Source organism: Blennius ocellaris (genome assembly GCF_963422515.1).
Source record: "Blennius ocellaris genome assembly, chromosome: 6".
NCBI classification, from domain to species: Eukaryota; Metazoa; Chordata; class Actinopteri; order Blenniiformes; family Blenniidae; genus Blennius; species Blennius ocellaris.
This window is the reverse complement of record NC_137655.1, coordinates 8,246,540-8,265,069: the sequence shown is the minus strand read 5'-3', so window position 1 is coordinate 8,265,069 and position 18,530 is coordinate 8,246,540. Positions and strand designations below refer to the sequence as shown.

Genomic DNA, 18,530 nt, shown 5'->3' with positions numbered 1-18,530 from the left:
ATACAGCTCACTTGCATCTTGAGTGGGCCAGACTGGTAAAATAGTGCCATAATAACCTTTAAATTTAAACTTTAAAGTTTTCCTTTTTTGTGGCGTGGAGTAAAAGTTTTGAAAATCGGCACCAAAAATATACCACAATTTCAACAAATAGCCAAATTCAATGATACTTTCTGGTGCTCAATACATTGAAATGTCTAAAACTGATTCCCTTTAACAGTTGTTTTATAGTTTTCATTGCCGCATCACCGATATTTCAGCTCAGGCTGTGTTTGGAGAAAACTCTGGTAAAAAGTCGATCGTTTACCGACAATTTTCAATTTCTTGGCAGTTTGGCTGGATTAGAGTCTCTTACAGGCAAGTTTTGACCCACAGGCCTCATGTTTGACACCCCTGCCTTAAATCATTCCATATATACAGCTTCAAACCCACTTTAATACTTTTGGACAGGAAGAACATGCAAACACCGCTCAGAAAATCTCCCCAGATTTTCTCAGTGACTGTGTGAACCACTATACCACCGTGATGCCCTTCTGTTCGAACCCACCTTCAGCTCTCCTGACGCTACTTTGAAAACCAGCTCCACCACCGAGCCCACGGCCAGACGAGCCGCACTGGACGAATGGACCTCGTTCCAAATGGTGTCGCTGTCCACCTGCCAACACACAGAGAGAGGACCGCGATGTCACATGTTTCAAATAGAGGCAAAAACACAAGTTCATATGGCTTTTGGGGACATACGACTGCCATCATTCGCAACACGTCAGCGAGACAGAAGTCGTAAAGCTGCATTTGAAATCGCTCAGCTCGTGTTATTTCACCAGATCAAAGCGGCGCTCCAGAGGCGCGACTGCTCCGGGTGAAGAAGCGACAGTGTGGGGAGAGGCCGAAATATGTGTTTGGGAAAACAATGGGGAATGAAAACGAAAAAAATATGAGACAGGAACACATATTTAGACAATTAATCACACAGAGTACGAGAGCAGACGTTCACAGCCAAGTAACTACAAAGACTGTCTTTTTTAAACCTTGAACATTTAATCCTGTATTAAGCAATGCTGATTGTTACAAGCCGTGTGTGTGTGTGTGTGTGTGTGTGTGTGTGTGTGTGTGTGTGTGTGTGTGTGTGTGTGTGTGTGTGTGTGTGTGTGTGTGTGTGTGTGTGTGTGTGTGTGTGTGTGTGTATGTGTGTGTGTGTGTGTATGTGTGTGTGTGTGTGTGTGTGTGTGTGTGTGTGTGTGTGTGCGGCACCACCCACTCCGGTGATCCAGGGGAGTATTAATTGAAATCATTACATGTACAGAACATAATCGTTGGACCATTTAATGTTTTTCTTTTGGGATTTATAGTAGTATGCATTCAGTTAGTTTTTTTTTTTAGATGTTTATTTCAGTTTTTCCACTCCATTTAAAATGATTGTTTTAGAACAAAAATATAATTAATCATGGCATCTGTTCAGTCATCTTTCCATCCAGGCTAGTCTATTGAACCCCACATGTAATCGTTCTCGACCCATCTGTGGGTCATCATGACACTGTTTTAACCAATTATTTTCAGTTTGCACAAGATGTGTTCACAAGAAAAGACTTTCTGTCCTGGTGAAAGAAAACTGCTACCTGCAGATCCAGTGAATAAATGTTTGTTGGACACTACATTTTCCCCGAAATGATAATTCCCCAGGCCAGATTTGTTGGGACGTTCAGTTCTGTTTAAAAAAATATTTATTTGAAATCTACACCATTTCTAGACTATTTTCCTGCGGGTGGGATAAATGCCTCAAAAATATGTTGAAGATCTGTTAAAGTCCTTTGCCAGGCTCAGAAGCAATGACTGTATACTGGCTAGAAGTGTATAGTACTGAAATGCTGAATTTTGATTTTTAAACTTTGCATTGTAACATGATTAAAACATAAACTCTTCCTTAATTGATACAATTATTCCACTGTGACTAATTGGGGAAAAAAATACAAAAGTGGGAGTGTTTCTTTCTACCTTATATTGTGGGAAAAAAAGATTTGATTGTGTTCAGGTTTATGCATTTGTGTGCACTCAGACAGCAAGGGAACAATTCAGTAGTCAAGCCTGATTAAAGCTAAATATTGATTTTTATTAATAAAAGTGATTATATATTACTGAGAAATTTCTTCTAACCAGAACAATGAAACATGACATTACATTAGTCAGTAGAGCTGTAATGAGTCTAAGGCAGTCATAAGAGAGGAAAGGAAACACATGATTGTTCCTTATATACAATACCTTATAATATCTTATCCTAATCCTGAAGTTAATCTAATCAAAAATGAATCTAAATAAAATTACTATAAAACCTTTGAAGCACATTTTAGTTCCAGGAGCCACCATCATCCCAATTTAATCTTGACTGATAAAATACTATAATAGTCTTTACATTAATACTTTAAAGGTTTCTTTGTTATGCCACAAAGTATATGTGATGACAATGTCTATATTTCCATAAAAACAAACAACTACTACTGAAAAAAAACCTACAATATCCAATCCAATCCAATATCAACATAAGACCAATTTGAATGAAACCTTCTAGTGCAAAATGCAGTGAAAAATTCCCTCCCAGAAATTGTCTACAGCTGTTGCTTTATGTGTTTTTACAAACTCGCCATGATGGCATGGCTTCGACTATATTTTTAAAGCTACAAGGTTCTACTAGTTTTCATGGCAGCGTCACTCATATCTCAGCTTGAGCCTCAGTGTTGTGTTTGCAAAAATAAAATCAATGTTTTCTTTGAAATGTTTACAATTTTCTTGGTGGTTTGGCCAGATTGGAACTTGTTGCGGGCTGGTTTTGGCCCACAGGCCTTATCTTTGACACAGTAGTTGAGTAGTAGTTGCTGTGAAAAAAGCAGTAATATATACTTTTAAGTGTCTTTTAATTTTAAGGTGTCAACGGTGTGCATGTTCTGTTAAAGTTACATCAGTTAGTTGGAAGTGAAATGGTAGTTTTAAGGCATTATTTTGCAGGTCAATAGAGGTCATTTTTTCCATCTGCAGTCATGCAGAAGTCACACGGATTCATGAATTGTTGGCAAGAAGCGGCGGCTATGGCTGAGATACAATGGTAACATCCAGACAGCAGCAGAAAGGCTTCGTAAAGATTAGTTAATGTTTTTTTTAGGGTGGTGAATCCATCCCAGCAGGCTGATGGAGCAACGCAGAGAGAGACAGCAGATCTGCAATAGTTTTCATCTACAACTAAAGTAAGAAATTACAGGCTCACAGGAAATCTCGCAATTTTAAGTACATATACGGTTCTCGTTACCAAAAGAAGTGCTGAACCAGTAACGCATCATTTTAAAAGCCATTATTCCAACAGTGTCCACATGGAACATGAAAGCTGCCGCATTTTCCAGGCTCATGAGAGAAACTCATCCAAGTCATCGCTGACATTTATATCTTTGAAGTTGAGGAGATTTGTGCATTTTTGTTGTGAGGCATTCGAGTGGCGTCACTCTCTCTGCGAGTGCACGGGGCCAGCGGGACCTTTCATCAAGGTGCCAGGCCGAGTGGAGCATTAACCTCAGCCACACAGTCAGCTCCTCGGCCCCTCAACCAGTTGGGGTATTAAGCGAGACGACAGCTTTTCATCCAGCCGGACTATCACCCCCCACCCACACCCCCGTCTCCAGTGATGGAACTGATCAAGGCTGGACCGTCGCCCTCGTAATAACATCCACAGAGAAGCTTTTCAAGCTGTGCCAAGAAAGACTTTGTCATGAAATACAACTGTGCAGCATTCAACATACTCTAAAGAAAGTACAAAAAAAAAAAAAAAAAAAAGAGTGAGGAAGTATGAAGCGCGTTGTTGACGAGTGACTAATGGAACCGAAGTCAGCGTGCAGCAGTGCAGTCAATGAGCGAGTGAGAGTCGAGTGAGTGAGTGGGAAACTGAATCATATATACAAGTCAGGTTAATGAGCACAAACAGATGCTGTTCGAAGTCAGCATGCGGAGACGGAGTGGTTTATTATTTCCCATGTTGATGTTAGTTTTGCCTAGAGCCAGCAGTGGGACACAAGCGAGGCGGGGGAAAAAAAAGTGAAAGGGAAGCAGTGTGTGTGTGTGTGTGTGTGTGTGTGTGTGTGTGTGTGTGTGTGTGTGTGTGTGTGTGTGTGTGTGTGTGTGTGTGTGTGTGTGTGTGTGTGTAAAAAAAAAAAAAAAGAGCGGGAACGTGCTGGTATGACAGAATGACGGCTCTCCACAGGCTGACAGCTTAATTTCAGCCCCTTTCCTCTGTGTGTGTGTGTGTGTGTGTATGTGTGTTGTATGTGTGTGTATGACAGGAAGACAACAATTTAGTCCCATTTGCTATTATAAAGAGCAGAACAGAGCAGTGTGGGGCCCGGGCTCTTCTCGTTCCCACCACAGCAACAGCAGTAACCCCAAAGGAGGGCAGACATGGGGGGGGGGGGGGGTGGGAGGTTTTCAGAGAAAAACGAGAGGGATGCCTGGAGGAAAGAGGGACATGTAAAAGAAATGGAGATGTAGAAAGAGCGAAACCAGGTCCGAGTAGGTGAGTGCTCGACAGGCTTCTGCAAACCATCAACTTTGTAGAAGGAAAAAAAAAGATGCACTCACACAAATACAGGTGCACCACTGATTCTGGAGAGAGCGTTTTCCAACTCGAAACCATTGCCTTAGCACACAAACATCCCCAAACACAGAGCTGTGCACACAAACAAAAATCATACACTGCCCCCTACAACTACACACACACACACACACACACACACACACACACACACAGAAACACACACAAAGCTTGAAACATCTGGTTATAATTACGAACACGGCGGAAAGGCAAGCAACAGCTTTTGTTGCCTCTGGACCTTTATGGGCTGCGTGTGTGTGTGTTGAGATTGTGTGTGTGTGCGTAAGTTTGTTTGGTGGAACAAGAACAAATGGGACCATTATTTAAGCGGTGGGGGGGGGGGGGGGGGGGTACAGAGAGCGAGACGGAGGGAGCAGGCGAAGGAGACCCACTTATTACGCCACGACTTGATGATGCTGAAACTATGCTGATGTGTTTGGGTGCAAAGTCTGATGGAGTGGTGCCAGATGTGTATTGATTAGATTACAACACTATTGTTAAAACACAACAGCCGATGACAACCATTTTCCGCAGAATAAACCAGCATGACTTAACAACGCAGATTTCCAAGAAATATCAGGCATTTCATTAGAAATACTTAATTAGACGGAGGATATTTGTGAAATGACTGAAGTGTGACTTCAGTCATTTCAGGTAAGTGAGCAGACTTACCCCGATGCCTCCACATGGTAGCCTCACAAACATGGGACTGACCGAACCTGAGAGACGGAGAAGGAGAAATCAGAAAGGGATGAAAGAGAAAGTGCAAAAGTTTACTGGGTGACGAGGTAGCACAGGGTGAAAAGGGTGCACGACCCCCTAAATCGGAGAATTTGACTCTCTGACCTGATCTAACAGCGAGAGTACACAGCGGTGTGCTTTAACTGGGCAAGGTGAGGAGGAACAACATGCATCTCATTGACCTCTCAATCAAGCAGGGGGGGAGGTGGGGTTTTATCCCTGTCCTGTCACTGAGGATGGAAAACTAACTTCAGGTTTCTGACAGCAGAAAATAAACAAGAATCAGACGAACACCTTGAATGGACTTTGTCTGCGGTGTCAATCACAATTTCCTTTCAACAACACAGCCTTCGTATTTTACATGTGTGTATCTCGGGTGCAATTTGAAGAGGGGGTATAAATGCGTCTCTGGTTTATTACCTCTTCAGGTAAATTATTCGACTATAGGAGGATACATTCTGTCTCTTCATGGTGGGAGATATATAGTGACCAAATCTACTCCATCAGCAGTCTGGACAAAAAAAAACCCATCAATTTTAAAATGTGTTTAGACAATGGCTAAAAAAAAAAAAATCAATTTCTTCAATATTCCAAAGAATAAGGTGAGAAACAATCCTCCACCTGTGATTTACTCACAAATCGGTGTGTGTATTTCGGTACGAATGTAAAAAAAACAAAACAAGAACAAAAAACCCCCCAAAACTTGTTTAAAACTCTCAAAAAGGAAACGCTCAGATCTCAATCCAGTGCGGTCCAGTGTTACACAGTTAAAACACACACACACACCACTGAAAATCTGCAGTTCAGTGTCTTGCACGAGGACATTTGGGCAAACGTCCAGGAGATCAAACCACCATTCATAACAGGTAACACATTTTTTTTTCTACTCTATTATAGACATGTGCTCATCCGTGTCTGACAAAGGAAAACAGCTGCTGACAGATATTTATTATAGTGTCCACAAATACTTTAATCCGGGACTAGTTGCCACCTCTGTGGTTTGAGAGACGTTTTCCCTTCAGTATTTCCATGCATTTGTGTGCAGTTCTACTTGTCTGCTGAGCCTTCACACAGGAGGATCTGGTAATACTCCCGTGTAAGCACTAATAGTAAGAGGAATTTCTGTCTCCACAGGAATGAAAGCTAAGATGACCACTGGGGTTAGCACATAGACACACACACTTACTCGCGCTCTCTCTCTCACACACACACACACCTGCACTTTGAGGCCAGACCTAAGTGACTGAGCAGCCTGTGTGACTTAGTTTAACAGCTTCAGCGGGTCCTCGTCTTATCGCAACACCTCCAGGACTTTATTAGAACGGACCATTTGTTATGACACGGTTTAAGCATTAAAGCAGACTGCTTTTAATGCACGCTGCACATTTGCGACATTTACACGGGCGCCGAGCTGGAGACATGGGCTCGCTCAATTTGACAAAGTCACTGAATACTTAAATGTTGCTTGTGTATTGTAAAGTGAGCCGAGTGCAACCAGCGCTGTGAAACACATGAGCGAGCATTATTTTGCACTGGGCCTGTGGTAAAACTGTACAGAGGGTGATCTCGCAGCATGCATTTGGAAGATGTAGGTTTTTTGTTTTTTTTCTCCTTACAGTCCAACTTCTGCCTCAGAGGGTTCGTTCCATAAAGCAGAACGTGGGCTTCTGAGTGGACCGTTTGTAACTCCTCCAACGAGGCTTTCCGACCACGGATGCACTGAAAACAGAGAAAGCAAAAAGAGAAGAACCAAAGAGAACCCCTGATTAGTTTTCCATACCAGACTTCCTGACACAGTCACCCAAAACAATATAAAAATAGAGTAGTGGGTAAAAGTCGCCACATGATGTGAACCAAAGAAATCTACATGCAAGTCAAATGAAAAATATCCCAATCATGCCACAATTCATACTAATATCAGATCCTTTTTAATGGATCATTTATGAGTTCCAAGAGTGAAGGCAAAGAACAACAGAACACGGATTAACACTGCCCCCCTCTGGTTGCAATATGAACCTACACATTGATACAAAGTAATAATGCTGAGGTGATGGAGGTAAACAAAAGTGAGGAAAAACCACTGCTTCATCAATGTTGCATGGCAAGATGGGAAATGCAGCCACATTTATATACTACTGTATCTCTCAAATGACAGTTTAAGCTGTCAATAAACAATAAGAAAGAAAAGAACAAAACATATTTACAATTTATGAAGAAAGTGACACATTGGTGCACATTTCATTACATTACAAAAGGTTCATTTTCCACACAATTCAATTCAGGAAACTTACATATATTTGACATTTATGAGAGAAAAGTATTGTTTCAAAGGATTAAAATAATACTTGAACAGAGACTATAGTCATAACAATTCCCATTTTAAAAACATTCTCGTTTGTGTAGAGATGAAAACAAGTGTCGAGATATGACACAAAATCTTGTATCATATTACATTTTGCAAGATGCAACTGCATATTTTACATAAATAATTAGTTTTTCCACTCCTTTATTCACAAACACCTTTATACATGATGAAAATGTGGCAACTTGCACTGATTGGTGCATACAAGCTAAATGTCAACCTAAGATTAGTTACCATAAAAGTATGTTATGGATTAGTATGAAATCCATTCAACTTTTTAGTAGCAATGAAACAAAATGATTATATGATAATGATGTGCAGAAGGAATTTAAAACATGTAAAACTACAACTTTTGTAAATATCAAATGTGCACACAAGATAAGATGTCATTTATGACTCAGTGAAGTCCCACAGTTACAAAATACAAACAAGTAAACATTCCTCTGTGCATAAACAGACCAGGTAATGCAAATAGTAAATGAAAAGGTATATCTGAATACAAAGCTGTAACATTGTAGTTGTCAGCACTGTGTGCATCAGTCAAATTACTTAAGTTCAACTGAGGTTATATGAAAGAAAATGCTTGAAAAATCACAAATAAGAAGAAGCAGTGACCAGCACAGATACATACAAAGGGAGGCTTTTAAGCATGCTAATACATAATTGGTAATGTTATTAGTTATGTAAGTGCAACAAGGAAGAAACCCATTGAATTGTTATTCATTTTAAATGCTTGAATGATTTCATGACAGTTGTCGATGAAAGTATTACATTACTCCCTAACTTTATCTACCAGGGGATTCATCAGAGCTCACGGCTCTGCTCTTACCTCGCAGTGCGCCCGGAGGCCCGTCTCCTGTAGGCGGGACCAGATGCTCTGGATGCGGCCAGCATGCTCTGGATGACTGGTGGTGTTACCACACATGCACTGATGTTTCTGCATCAAGGAGTCATACACCAGACCTGGAAAAGTCACACACACACACGGGTTGTGTGTGATTATGAGCCGCTGACTGTAAGCATTAGAGCAGCTGTCACAACAACATCTCTATAATCACACCGTAAGACATGGTGTGATTATCTTGTGCACCTGCTACATCATAAACAAAACATCACATGGAGAGAGTCCAGAGAAATGTGGTGAATCTGTGCACTGATCACACCGGTATCACTTGGCAATGATTGGAAAACAGCTTCATGCACTAACAGCTCCTGGATCGTGCAGATCTGATCCATGTCCAGGTAAGAGCAGCGCCCAGTTAAATTCAATGAAGCATTTCATAATTTGCCACGTGAGATGCATGTTTTTCTGTTGGCGGACCTGTGGTAAATCGAGGCTTGGCTGGTGGCTCCTGCACCACCAAGGGGAAGGACGCCGACGCCGGGGACGACTGAGCCCTGGACAGGGGGCGGTGCCCCGCAAAGTTGACTGACAGACCCGCCGCTTCCATGGAGGCCTGGTAGTTCCTCAGCTGGTGTATCCGCTGCTGCTCCAACAGCAAAGCCTGCTGCTCGCACACACACACACACACACACACACACACACACACACACACACACACACACACACACACACACACACACACACACACACACACACACACACACACACACACACACACACACACACACACACACACACACACACACACGATTGCAATGTATTTATCATGCCAGCAGATGGCACTAAACACTTCCACAATCGTATCTGCTGTAATTCACTATTAAGACAACAATATACTGTACATCGGTACTAAACGGGCAAGCACCGTTTTGCGTTAGCTACATAAAACTCCACAATCTTATAAGATGTTTCTACTGATTATAACAAGAATGTGAGCAGCTATTTAAAGAAAACTACTTCATTTTCTACTTTACCTCACATAATGACTACTCTCCTCTCCTGTAATTATAAGGAAAGCTGCTTTAGCTTCCAGACAATGATAATTATAACCCATCAAACCTCCAAACAATGTGTTTGAATAGCGACTATACATATAAATGATGCGACTCAGTCAAAAGTATCTGAGTGGAACAATTCATGGCTCTTTACACTCAAGAAAAAGACTCTCGCCAAGCAATCCAGTTATCCCGTTGTGATGGGCGTGTTCGCCTGAGCTCGGGGCGCCATGGCGACAGTGAGAGGAGTGCCTGATTGAATTTGGCTGAGCGGACAGCAGGGATGGGCCGGACAGATGAGGACATGCTGTCCTGGTAGCGCACAGAGCATGGCTCCACACACACACTGAGTGAGGCATACACACACACTTCAAATAAGTATGCAGTCCACATATCCAAAGTAATTTTTATATGGTAGTGAGGTTTATGTGTAAGGTAATTGAATGAGATATGTAGTAAGAGAATATGTTTTCCATTATATTTTAAAAACTTTTTTTTCCAACTGTGTGCGTGATTTTTAAATGGAGGGTTTTAATCGCAATGGGAAATGGATAAAAATGAAATAATCCACTCATAAAAGCATGCACTCAACTAGAGAATGTTTATTAGCTTGTTTTGGGGGGAGAACAGAACTAAAATGATCCTGGAAAGTGAGCTGGTCAGTCATTAGTCAGATCAAATGTAGAGTGTAATGTAACTAAATGCTCCATCTGTCTCTACTAGTCGGTTATTTTTGTCCTTTTTGTCTTTAAAGAAAAAAAAAAGAAAAAAAATCACATTACAAAAAGGGCAGCTTTTGCTAAATTGCTAGAGGAAGTCGTTTTACAATTCCAATATTTGCTGTTTGATTTCCAATCTTGCCTTGTCCCTGGGTCAAACTGACCTTGATTCAAACACAAAAGCCCAAATTTCTACCAGTGGAGACTGAATACGAACCATGGCAGCCGTCAGCAAACCCTTTGAGACAGCGAAAATGAAATGAGCTCCAGAAGTCAAGTGCAATTAAAATTTAAATTCCTATGATTTATTTTATTTTAAGTGATTTAGATTAAAACAAAAAAAAAACAACCCAAAAAACAAAGAGCCTTTATGCTTTCTATTCAGCCTCAACATTATGATCCCTTATGTACATGTGAAGTGATGGGATATATCAGGAAGCGTGAACAGATTCTCCTCAAAGTTGAACTGCTAGAAGCAAAACAATGAGAACGTAAGAATGTATCAAGGTAGAAAAGGGTCTAATAAAAAGGCTATATGATCTCCAAAACTGCAGCTCCTGTGAAGTGTTCCGAAAAAGGATTAATTTTGTCCTAGAAAAGGAGAAGCAGTGAATCAGCGGCAGGTCGTGTAAGACCAAAGCTTACTGATGTATGTGGGGAGTGAAAGTTGTAAGTCCTCTGATTTAACAGACGAGCGACGGTAAATCACACTGCAGCAGGCGATCATGCTGGTTCTGATAGATAAATAAAACCACAATGCATTGCAGCTTCATGCATTGACTGATGTCCTTATCTTCATATTATGTCATCGTGTAAACATTTGCTGAGTTTCCTCCTTTTTCCCCCCAGGTTTCTGTTCTCCATCCTCACCTGTTTGAACAGGAAGTCCTGCTCGGTGTGTCTCTCCCTCTGCTCCCTGTCCTCCTGCTCCTGTGGGTCGGGAGGCTCCTGCTTGATGACCAGACCACGCAGCACCGTCGTCTCCTGCGCCGGCATGGAGGGGGAGGACGGGGGGGACGAGGAGAACCCCTGGTGCTCCCTGAGCTCCTCTTCCGTCTCCTCTGGGTGACTCTGGTGCTGTCTCCCGGGCCCCGAGCCACCGGGGCCCGGGGCCGAGACCGGATCGCCGGGCTTGGACATGATCTGGAGGAGGAGAAAAACACGTTAAGTCTCATCAGACCATCGGCTTACTCTTGCTTGCATTTCTTATCCTTTCTATTTTTATACTCCTATTTTATCACCACTGGCAGGACTAGACTTCTCCTGTACATTTTATCATTCATTACCATGATCCCTAAAACTTCTGCAATATGTCACACATTAGTAATACACACAGAAAGACTACCAGTAGTTGAAGGTCGACTTGGAAAAAGAAGTAGAAGCACTCACTACACATTTTATGACAATCCTGCAGCCTTAAACTAAATAAATCCAGTCATAAGAGCATAACCCCTTTAAACCGCTAGATGTCACTGTATGACAACAGAAACCTGCTACAATAACATAAAAACTTCCATAAATACTGCATGAGTCAAGGAGCAGGAAAAATACCACTAAGAAAGCTACACATCTATCTAGAATAAAAATGACAAAATGCGCAGCAGAGAACAGAAAGAAAGCAGCAGGAAGAGTTCAACGAGTGTAAGGAACTTGTGAAACTGTTACTATATTGAAGATAAAGATAAAGATCTTCTGGGCACAGAAAAATAATGTGACTTGTAGATGTATTTCGTCAACTTTTGGGACAAAGGCACAAATCATAGAACAAATTACAAAGACTCTTTTTAGCGTTCAAAATATTAATATTAAGATTTCATTTGTCAGTCTGTAAAATCTACTGAGACAGAAAAAAATACACTGCTACTTTTGCTGATGCTTGAGATTTCATTGGGAACAGAAATGTGTGCCAAAAGCTTAGATTAGGGAATTAGTAGTGGGCGCTGAGAGAAAGTAACAGAAAGAACCTAATGAGGAAAGCAGGAAAACTTCCAGAACAGAAAAAGGGAAGAATCCTCGTTTTATAATCAGGGACAGCAACTATGAGGCAAAACCTGCCCCACTTTAGCCAGCGCTCATCTACTGGAGATGTTTTTCATTCCAAAAATAGTTCAAGTACAAAAACAACGTAAGAGACCTCAAGTTTAACCAAACAAGAGCTAACATTAGCCAGGCCCCCTCTACCTTCTGTACACATGGAGATAAAACCTCCTCATCTGAACTCTGGACTCTCATTGGTTATTTATCAAAGGTAGAGCCAGACTGAATCTCTACAACTGTTTGTAATTTGTGTCATTAAGTTCATGACGTCTGAAGCTGCAGTGGAGAGGGGGGGGGGGCGCTCAGGGACTCGAGGGAGAAAGTGAAAGAGAGAGAGGAAGAAGTGGAGAGGAGTGCCGGCAGTAATCTTGTTGTGGCAGCTGTCCCCGTCCCTGTCGTCAAAGACCCCAACCTTCGTGCGTGCAGGTCATGATTGGACGGGACTGGTTTGTGCGTGGAGAGTGCGCACACACACACACACACACACACACACACACACACACACACACACACACACACACACACACACACACACACACACACACACACACACACACACACACACACACACACACACACACACACACACACACACACACACACACACACACACGGCTGGCATATTGCCCAGGGAACAGTCCATTGACGTCAGAGAGCCGGCTCTTGCCTCATCGCAGTCCCTCTTCTCCAAACAAACTCAAAACACTCATCCACTCCCGCTGCATGGATTCTCACTCCTCCATTCTCTAATGCATTCTCTCTTTCTTTAACAGAGGAAATACTTGCTGGGTTGTGAACCATAAGGGGGACAGGCACTAAATAAGCTTGTTAAATCAGCTGGAAGATGGAAAGAGCAGGAGGTGGGAAGGGGAGGTAGTTGTATACACAAACACTTGACACTAGTTGACATTTTCTATCTATCTAGGTCTCTCTCACTTACACACTTGGACAACAGTAGAATATATACAACAGTTTAGCCTGAGGTTGGAGCTGATTTGAGACTCATTCCTCATTTTGCTGCCTCTTGCAGCCACATGGAAGGTTTTCAGCAGCCCCGCTTGTCACTGCTGACAGGACTGAAAAAAAATGAAGGAAGGAAGGAAACCACAGCTGCAGATCTTTTGCAATGTGCTATATATTGAAGAAAATGCAAACGACGTGAATAGGATAGTTCTAAAAATATTTCCCGGAACCAATCTGTCCGGTTCAAGATGCAGACATGCTGCTATCCATCGGCACTACACACAGCAGAATTCTTCTCCGTTAAAGAGGTGCTTTGTCACCATTTCACACAAGCACCTCATAATCCTGAAAGAACTTGCTTCACATAATAACTTGTCTTGCATCTGTGTCGCAACAAATCATGCAATTTCAAATGTATTAAAACCAATATCTTTTCAATCGTGTCATACAATATGTGAGCCGGAATCAGCATAGAAGCCGCATGTCGTCACACCTTTAGGTGTTGTCCAGGGATAATTGAAGTAATGGAGTGGAAATGACAGGTTACACAGGCGACTCTTCATTCCCCAAATAGGCCGTTTAAGCAAAGTTGACCTTTTCAAGCAATAGTCACAAGGCTCCAATTAACCAGAAAACTGCCAACTTGTCCCCGCTGTATCTGCTCACAGGAACAGCCTCATCTTGTCAATAAACTTAAGCGAATACTGACATTTTGTTAAAAGCCGACCCCGAACCTTCAGTTTAAATGACTCTACAGGCAGCGAGTGTCGGTAGAAACCAAGAGATGATTCCCGCTTGTCCGTCAGCACCAAAAGTTCAGGCACGTTCACTATACACGCTAACGCAGACGTGAGAAGTGGAAATGTGTTTTTTAGAAGTTAATAATTCACTTTTACTTTAATGCATAAGCGCATTTCAGAGCAGATTCATTTTTCCCCCTAAAGTGATGGAACTGATTCTTGATTAATCAGAGTTAGGCCATGAATGTTTTTCAAGTCAATACGCATTTCATTGCATTTTAGGTGTCCTTTTAATACAACAATGACGCTCAGAGCCACTGATAATGTAACTTTTTGAAAACGTATTGTTCTGTGCCCACTGGCATGGTTTAATTGCAAAAACAAACAGCAGCACTCAGTAGTGGCTCTACATGAAAACTACATTGTTTTCAGCATTTCTGTTGTTTCTGACATTTTCGAAATGTTGTCATGTAAATGCTAAACTTCTCTGAATAAAGTGTTTTCACTTGAAACGTCATGGAAAGGTTTGTTCTCATGTGTCTGTATTTCTCCTAAAGTAAAAAATATATTTTTCCCACCTCTGCTAGTGAGGGTATAGTAAAGTATGTAATGAAAATTCTAAGCACTATATAAATAAATATATTTTGTTAAACTGTTGCTGTGGAATGGATATGTTTATTGCAGCTAATGGAACAGTCAAATTATGAATTGAGAATAGCACATACTGCAGCTACACTGCACTTTATTACGCTTGTTCCATGTTTTCTCACTCACAAAGTAATGAGGTAATAATTTTTAGTGCAGCCATGTTGTAAATTCAAACTTTGGGTGCAGTTTTGTGGATCCAGAATGAAACAACTTGACGCATTTGTGGCGCTTCCAGAGGGGATGTGAGCAGATTTTACACATGTGGTTTGCATCTGTGTACATTGTAAAAGGTATGATGTGTCTGAATATAAAACATCAGCAACCGTATGGGACGAAGCCAAACTGTTTCCTGTAATCTCATCTTTCCAATGTGATGTTTTCATATGCACAGGCAGTCAAATATTCACCTGCATTAGCTTCTGAAGTGTGGATCGTACATGTGGTCAGTATCCAGCATTCATCTGTAGTTGAAAGGTCTATATTTATCTGATTAAAAAGTGTCCAGACAATCTATATGAAAAAAAGTAGAAAAGCATACAATGACACCTCTGAAAAAGCTCACGTCACATTCTGGCTTGTGTTTTCAGTACAAGTCATCAAAGTCTGTCTAATTTTTAGAGCACTAACCACATGGTAATGAAATATGTTTACATCTGAGTTTATGTGAAGTAGCAAGACAGCCGCCTGCAGTGCAAAGACAGACACCAACAACACAGCTACACAAGATAATAAATGCTGCTCTAATCCTTGGGGGAATCTAATCACACATACACACACACACACACATACATACAGGTACGAATGCACACAAAACATAAACAACCGCCTCGCTCTCCATAACGACCTTGTAACACTCCAGCTCCCAACCATCACCTTTCACGCACGCACACACACTTCTACAGTGATGCAATGAGTCACATTTCCTGTGTGAGCATATATGGAGGCCGCTTCCTCTTGTGCACAGTTGCCAGGGTGACACGGAGAAGTAGGGACAAGAAAAGCTGGCTAAAAGACTTGCTGATTGCAGCCTGATTCATTCTGCTCGAGGAGAGGAGGCAGGATTCACAGACATTAACCAAACCAGTGTCACAGAGACGGACAAATACAGTACTCCCACACACACGCAGACACACTGAGAGTACATGCTCATATGTATGAGAGCAAACATGTAGCTGGTCGTTCTGCCACAGCTGTTCAAATGTTGCTTTTGATACGGCACAGTTGCACGCACACACACACACTAACATACCTTGTTGATGATGTGCTGCTGCTGCTGCTGCTGGAACAGTTGCTTGTGTTTCTCCAGGAACTGCTGGTGCTGCTGCTGGACCACCAGCTGCTGCAGGGCCTGGGCCTGTCCGCACTGCTGCTGAGGCAGGGGCGCCGACTGGGTCCTCCCCAGGGGACGGTGACCCCGCACCAGCTTGGAGACGGAGGGCGATGGTAGAGGCAGGCCACCGAGACCAACTGAGAATAAATAAAGACAACGAGCTGTAGATGTTTGGGTTACCGATACATTTCCTCATTTTGAGATGGACTTGTATGCAGTATGTTACAAAGTGGGGACTGTTGATGGACTCGAACTGCTGGCCAACTAAAATAACCACCTCGTGCAAGAGCAGTTGCAGTTTACATTCAGGCTTTGATCACTTGAGTCTAATAAATTGAGACGTGAATCTCTGTAACCTTTCCATCATTCTTCTGTCTGCAGCACGGAGGAACACACATTTTTAAAAAGTACATTTTGGTTGCAACGTGCAGGTATTTTCAAGCTCGACAATCAAGTTTTAGCTACTTTTTCCACTAGAATCATGTTAACAACAGCAGATTAACTGTGGCCTTGGCATTATTTGTTCCACCTCATGTCGTTCCACAATTGCATTTGATTGCTTTGTATTGAGTTAAGTGGTTCTCTGAGATGACAAATTATACTCAAGAGTTTCAGGCAGTACCACTGTTGCTAAAGCATCGTTATTAAGCAGTGAACACTCACAACACAGAACATCTCTTCTTTGACTGCTGTCTAATATGGAGTTTGCATGTTCTCCTTGTGCCTGTATTAATTCTTTTCATGTACATTAGTTTCCTCACACTGGAATTGTTTATATGACCTTAACTTGGATAAAGCTTGCATAGATGATGGGTGAGGTGCTACTATATACATACATATCACAACATTTGGGAATTTCAAGTTATGGGAGGGGTGTTTGCATTCAAAGTTTCAGGCCCAAAATGTATATGGCAAATGTATGGTCGGCGTCTCTGAAATTAAACATTCATCCAAGGCAAGAGTACACTCTGGACACGTCACCAATCGATCACAGGGCAGACAAAGATACAGAGAGCAGTCACACATATTCATATTAATGAGCAATGAAGAGTAATCAATTAACTGCAAATACACAAGTTTGGAAAGCAGAGAACCTGGTGAAACATCAAGCTCACACAAGGAGAACCTACAAATTAAACAGAAAGGGCCCTAACTCAGAGTACATCAACCATTACACCACTCTGTGGAACCACAAATATCAAATTATGTCATAGGCAATCACAATAGCAAACCTTTTTTACACAGTTTTAAAAATGCATTTGATACATGATTTGACAGATGCATTCGGCTGTTGATTCATTTAATGATCAGACCAATAACAGGAACTCCGGTCACTGACCGGCAGATAGGAGAAGAAAAAGCTGCAGAGGACACTGACCCATTGGACTGTGGCTCTGTTCCAGCAGGACCATGTGTTGTAGGAGAGAGTTGTGACCAGCTGTGCCCCCTCCAGCCCCCTCCCGGTCCAGTGCTGAAGATGCCAAGTAGGAGGGCAGGTGGGCACCAGGCAGGAAGGGAGGGGTCAGAGGAATGCCCTGCTGCAACGCCGGCAACGCCAGATGACTCTCCCCGTCTTGGTGCCCCGATACCACCTCGATAGAGAGAGAAATGGAAGAAGAGGGAGAAGGGAAGAGTCTAATGAATCCAACAATACAGTCCTCACTCTCCTATATATGTCGATATATGTCGAACCAAACCCACACAAATTATGAATGATCCCCAAGATTATTATCTGCTATAAACTCAATGGGCATTAGCTTGGTACATATTGTATATGTGGATATCCAAATTTGTACATTGTGTACTATTGTTGATTGCATGTACTCACTGCGCTAGGACCTGTGGCTGGAAGTCCCAGGGTGATATTGGGCAGAGAAGGCGAGGTGTAGAGAGAGAGATGGCAAATCGAACCTTCCCTCGCAGCCAGCCTATGAAGCAGGGAGGCCTGGAGACACACAGTGGAAAGATTAGCAAAGGACACAAAGCAGACACGGTACATTTCTTTCAGTCTCTTTTCAACACACACACAATTATGTTTCCATCACTACAGGACACTTCACACCGACTTCCATTAACTAACTTAAGATATGCTCTTCCATTAAAAGTAACTGCAAGGTGTCTTACTATAACCTTAAAACATGTCTTAACTTAAATGTGTAGTCATTTACATAATTAGGATAGGATTTTTTTTTTAAACTTCTATTTTAGGCAAATCCTCATAACATAAGAAGGGGGACAGATGTAAGACCCCACAGTGGTATTATAAAGCACTCACACTGTTATTTCGAGTCCTGTGGCAAGAGTTCATGATATCTTGCACTTACTGTAAACTCAGCCATAACTAGTAATTGCCAAACCATAATCAAACACTGCTAATCTGAACCTAAACCTAACCGCAGCAAAACTTGAAACGTGTTTTCATCTCAAGATTGATTTATTTAGATGAATGGGACTTGAGTTCTTTCCAAAT

At 41.9% G+C, this 18,530-nt stretch overlaps 1 protein-coding gene across 2 annotated transcripts in view; it reads right to left on the bottom strand.

The window, feature by feature from the left end:
- The window catches only part of hdac4 (histone deacetylase 4), a 90,925-nt gene that overhangs the window by 27,719 nt on the left and 44,676 nt on the right, over positions 1-18,530 (bottom strand). For both annotated transcript variants that reach the window (XM_080497653.1, XM_080497652.1), the window contains exons 9-17: positions 17,889-18,005; positions 17,439-17,652; positions 15,980-16,197; positions 11,213-11,485; positions 9,046-9,232; positions 8,554-8,687; positions 6,979-7,081; positions 5,294-5,340; positions 545-652 (exon numbers count right to left, since the gene is read on the bottom strand). In XM_080497653.1, the coding sequence (XP_080353779.1) occupies positions 545-652; positions 5,294-5,340; positions 6,979-7,081; positions 8,554-8,687; positions 9,046-9,232; positions 11,213-11,485; positions 15,980-16,197; positions 17,439-17,652; positions 17,889-18,005 (1,401 nt within the window). The remainder of the gene's footprint in view (positions 1-544; positions 653-5,293; positions 5,341-6,978; positions 7,082-8,553; positions 8,688-9,045; positions 9,233-11,212; positions 11,486-15,979; positions 16,198-17,438; positions 17,653-17,888; positions 18,006-18,530) is intronic.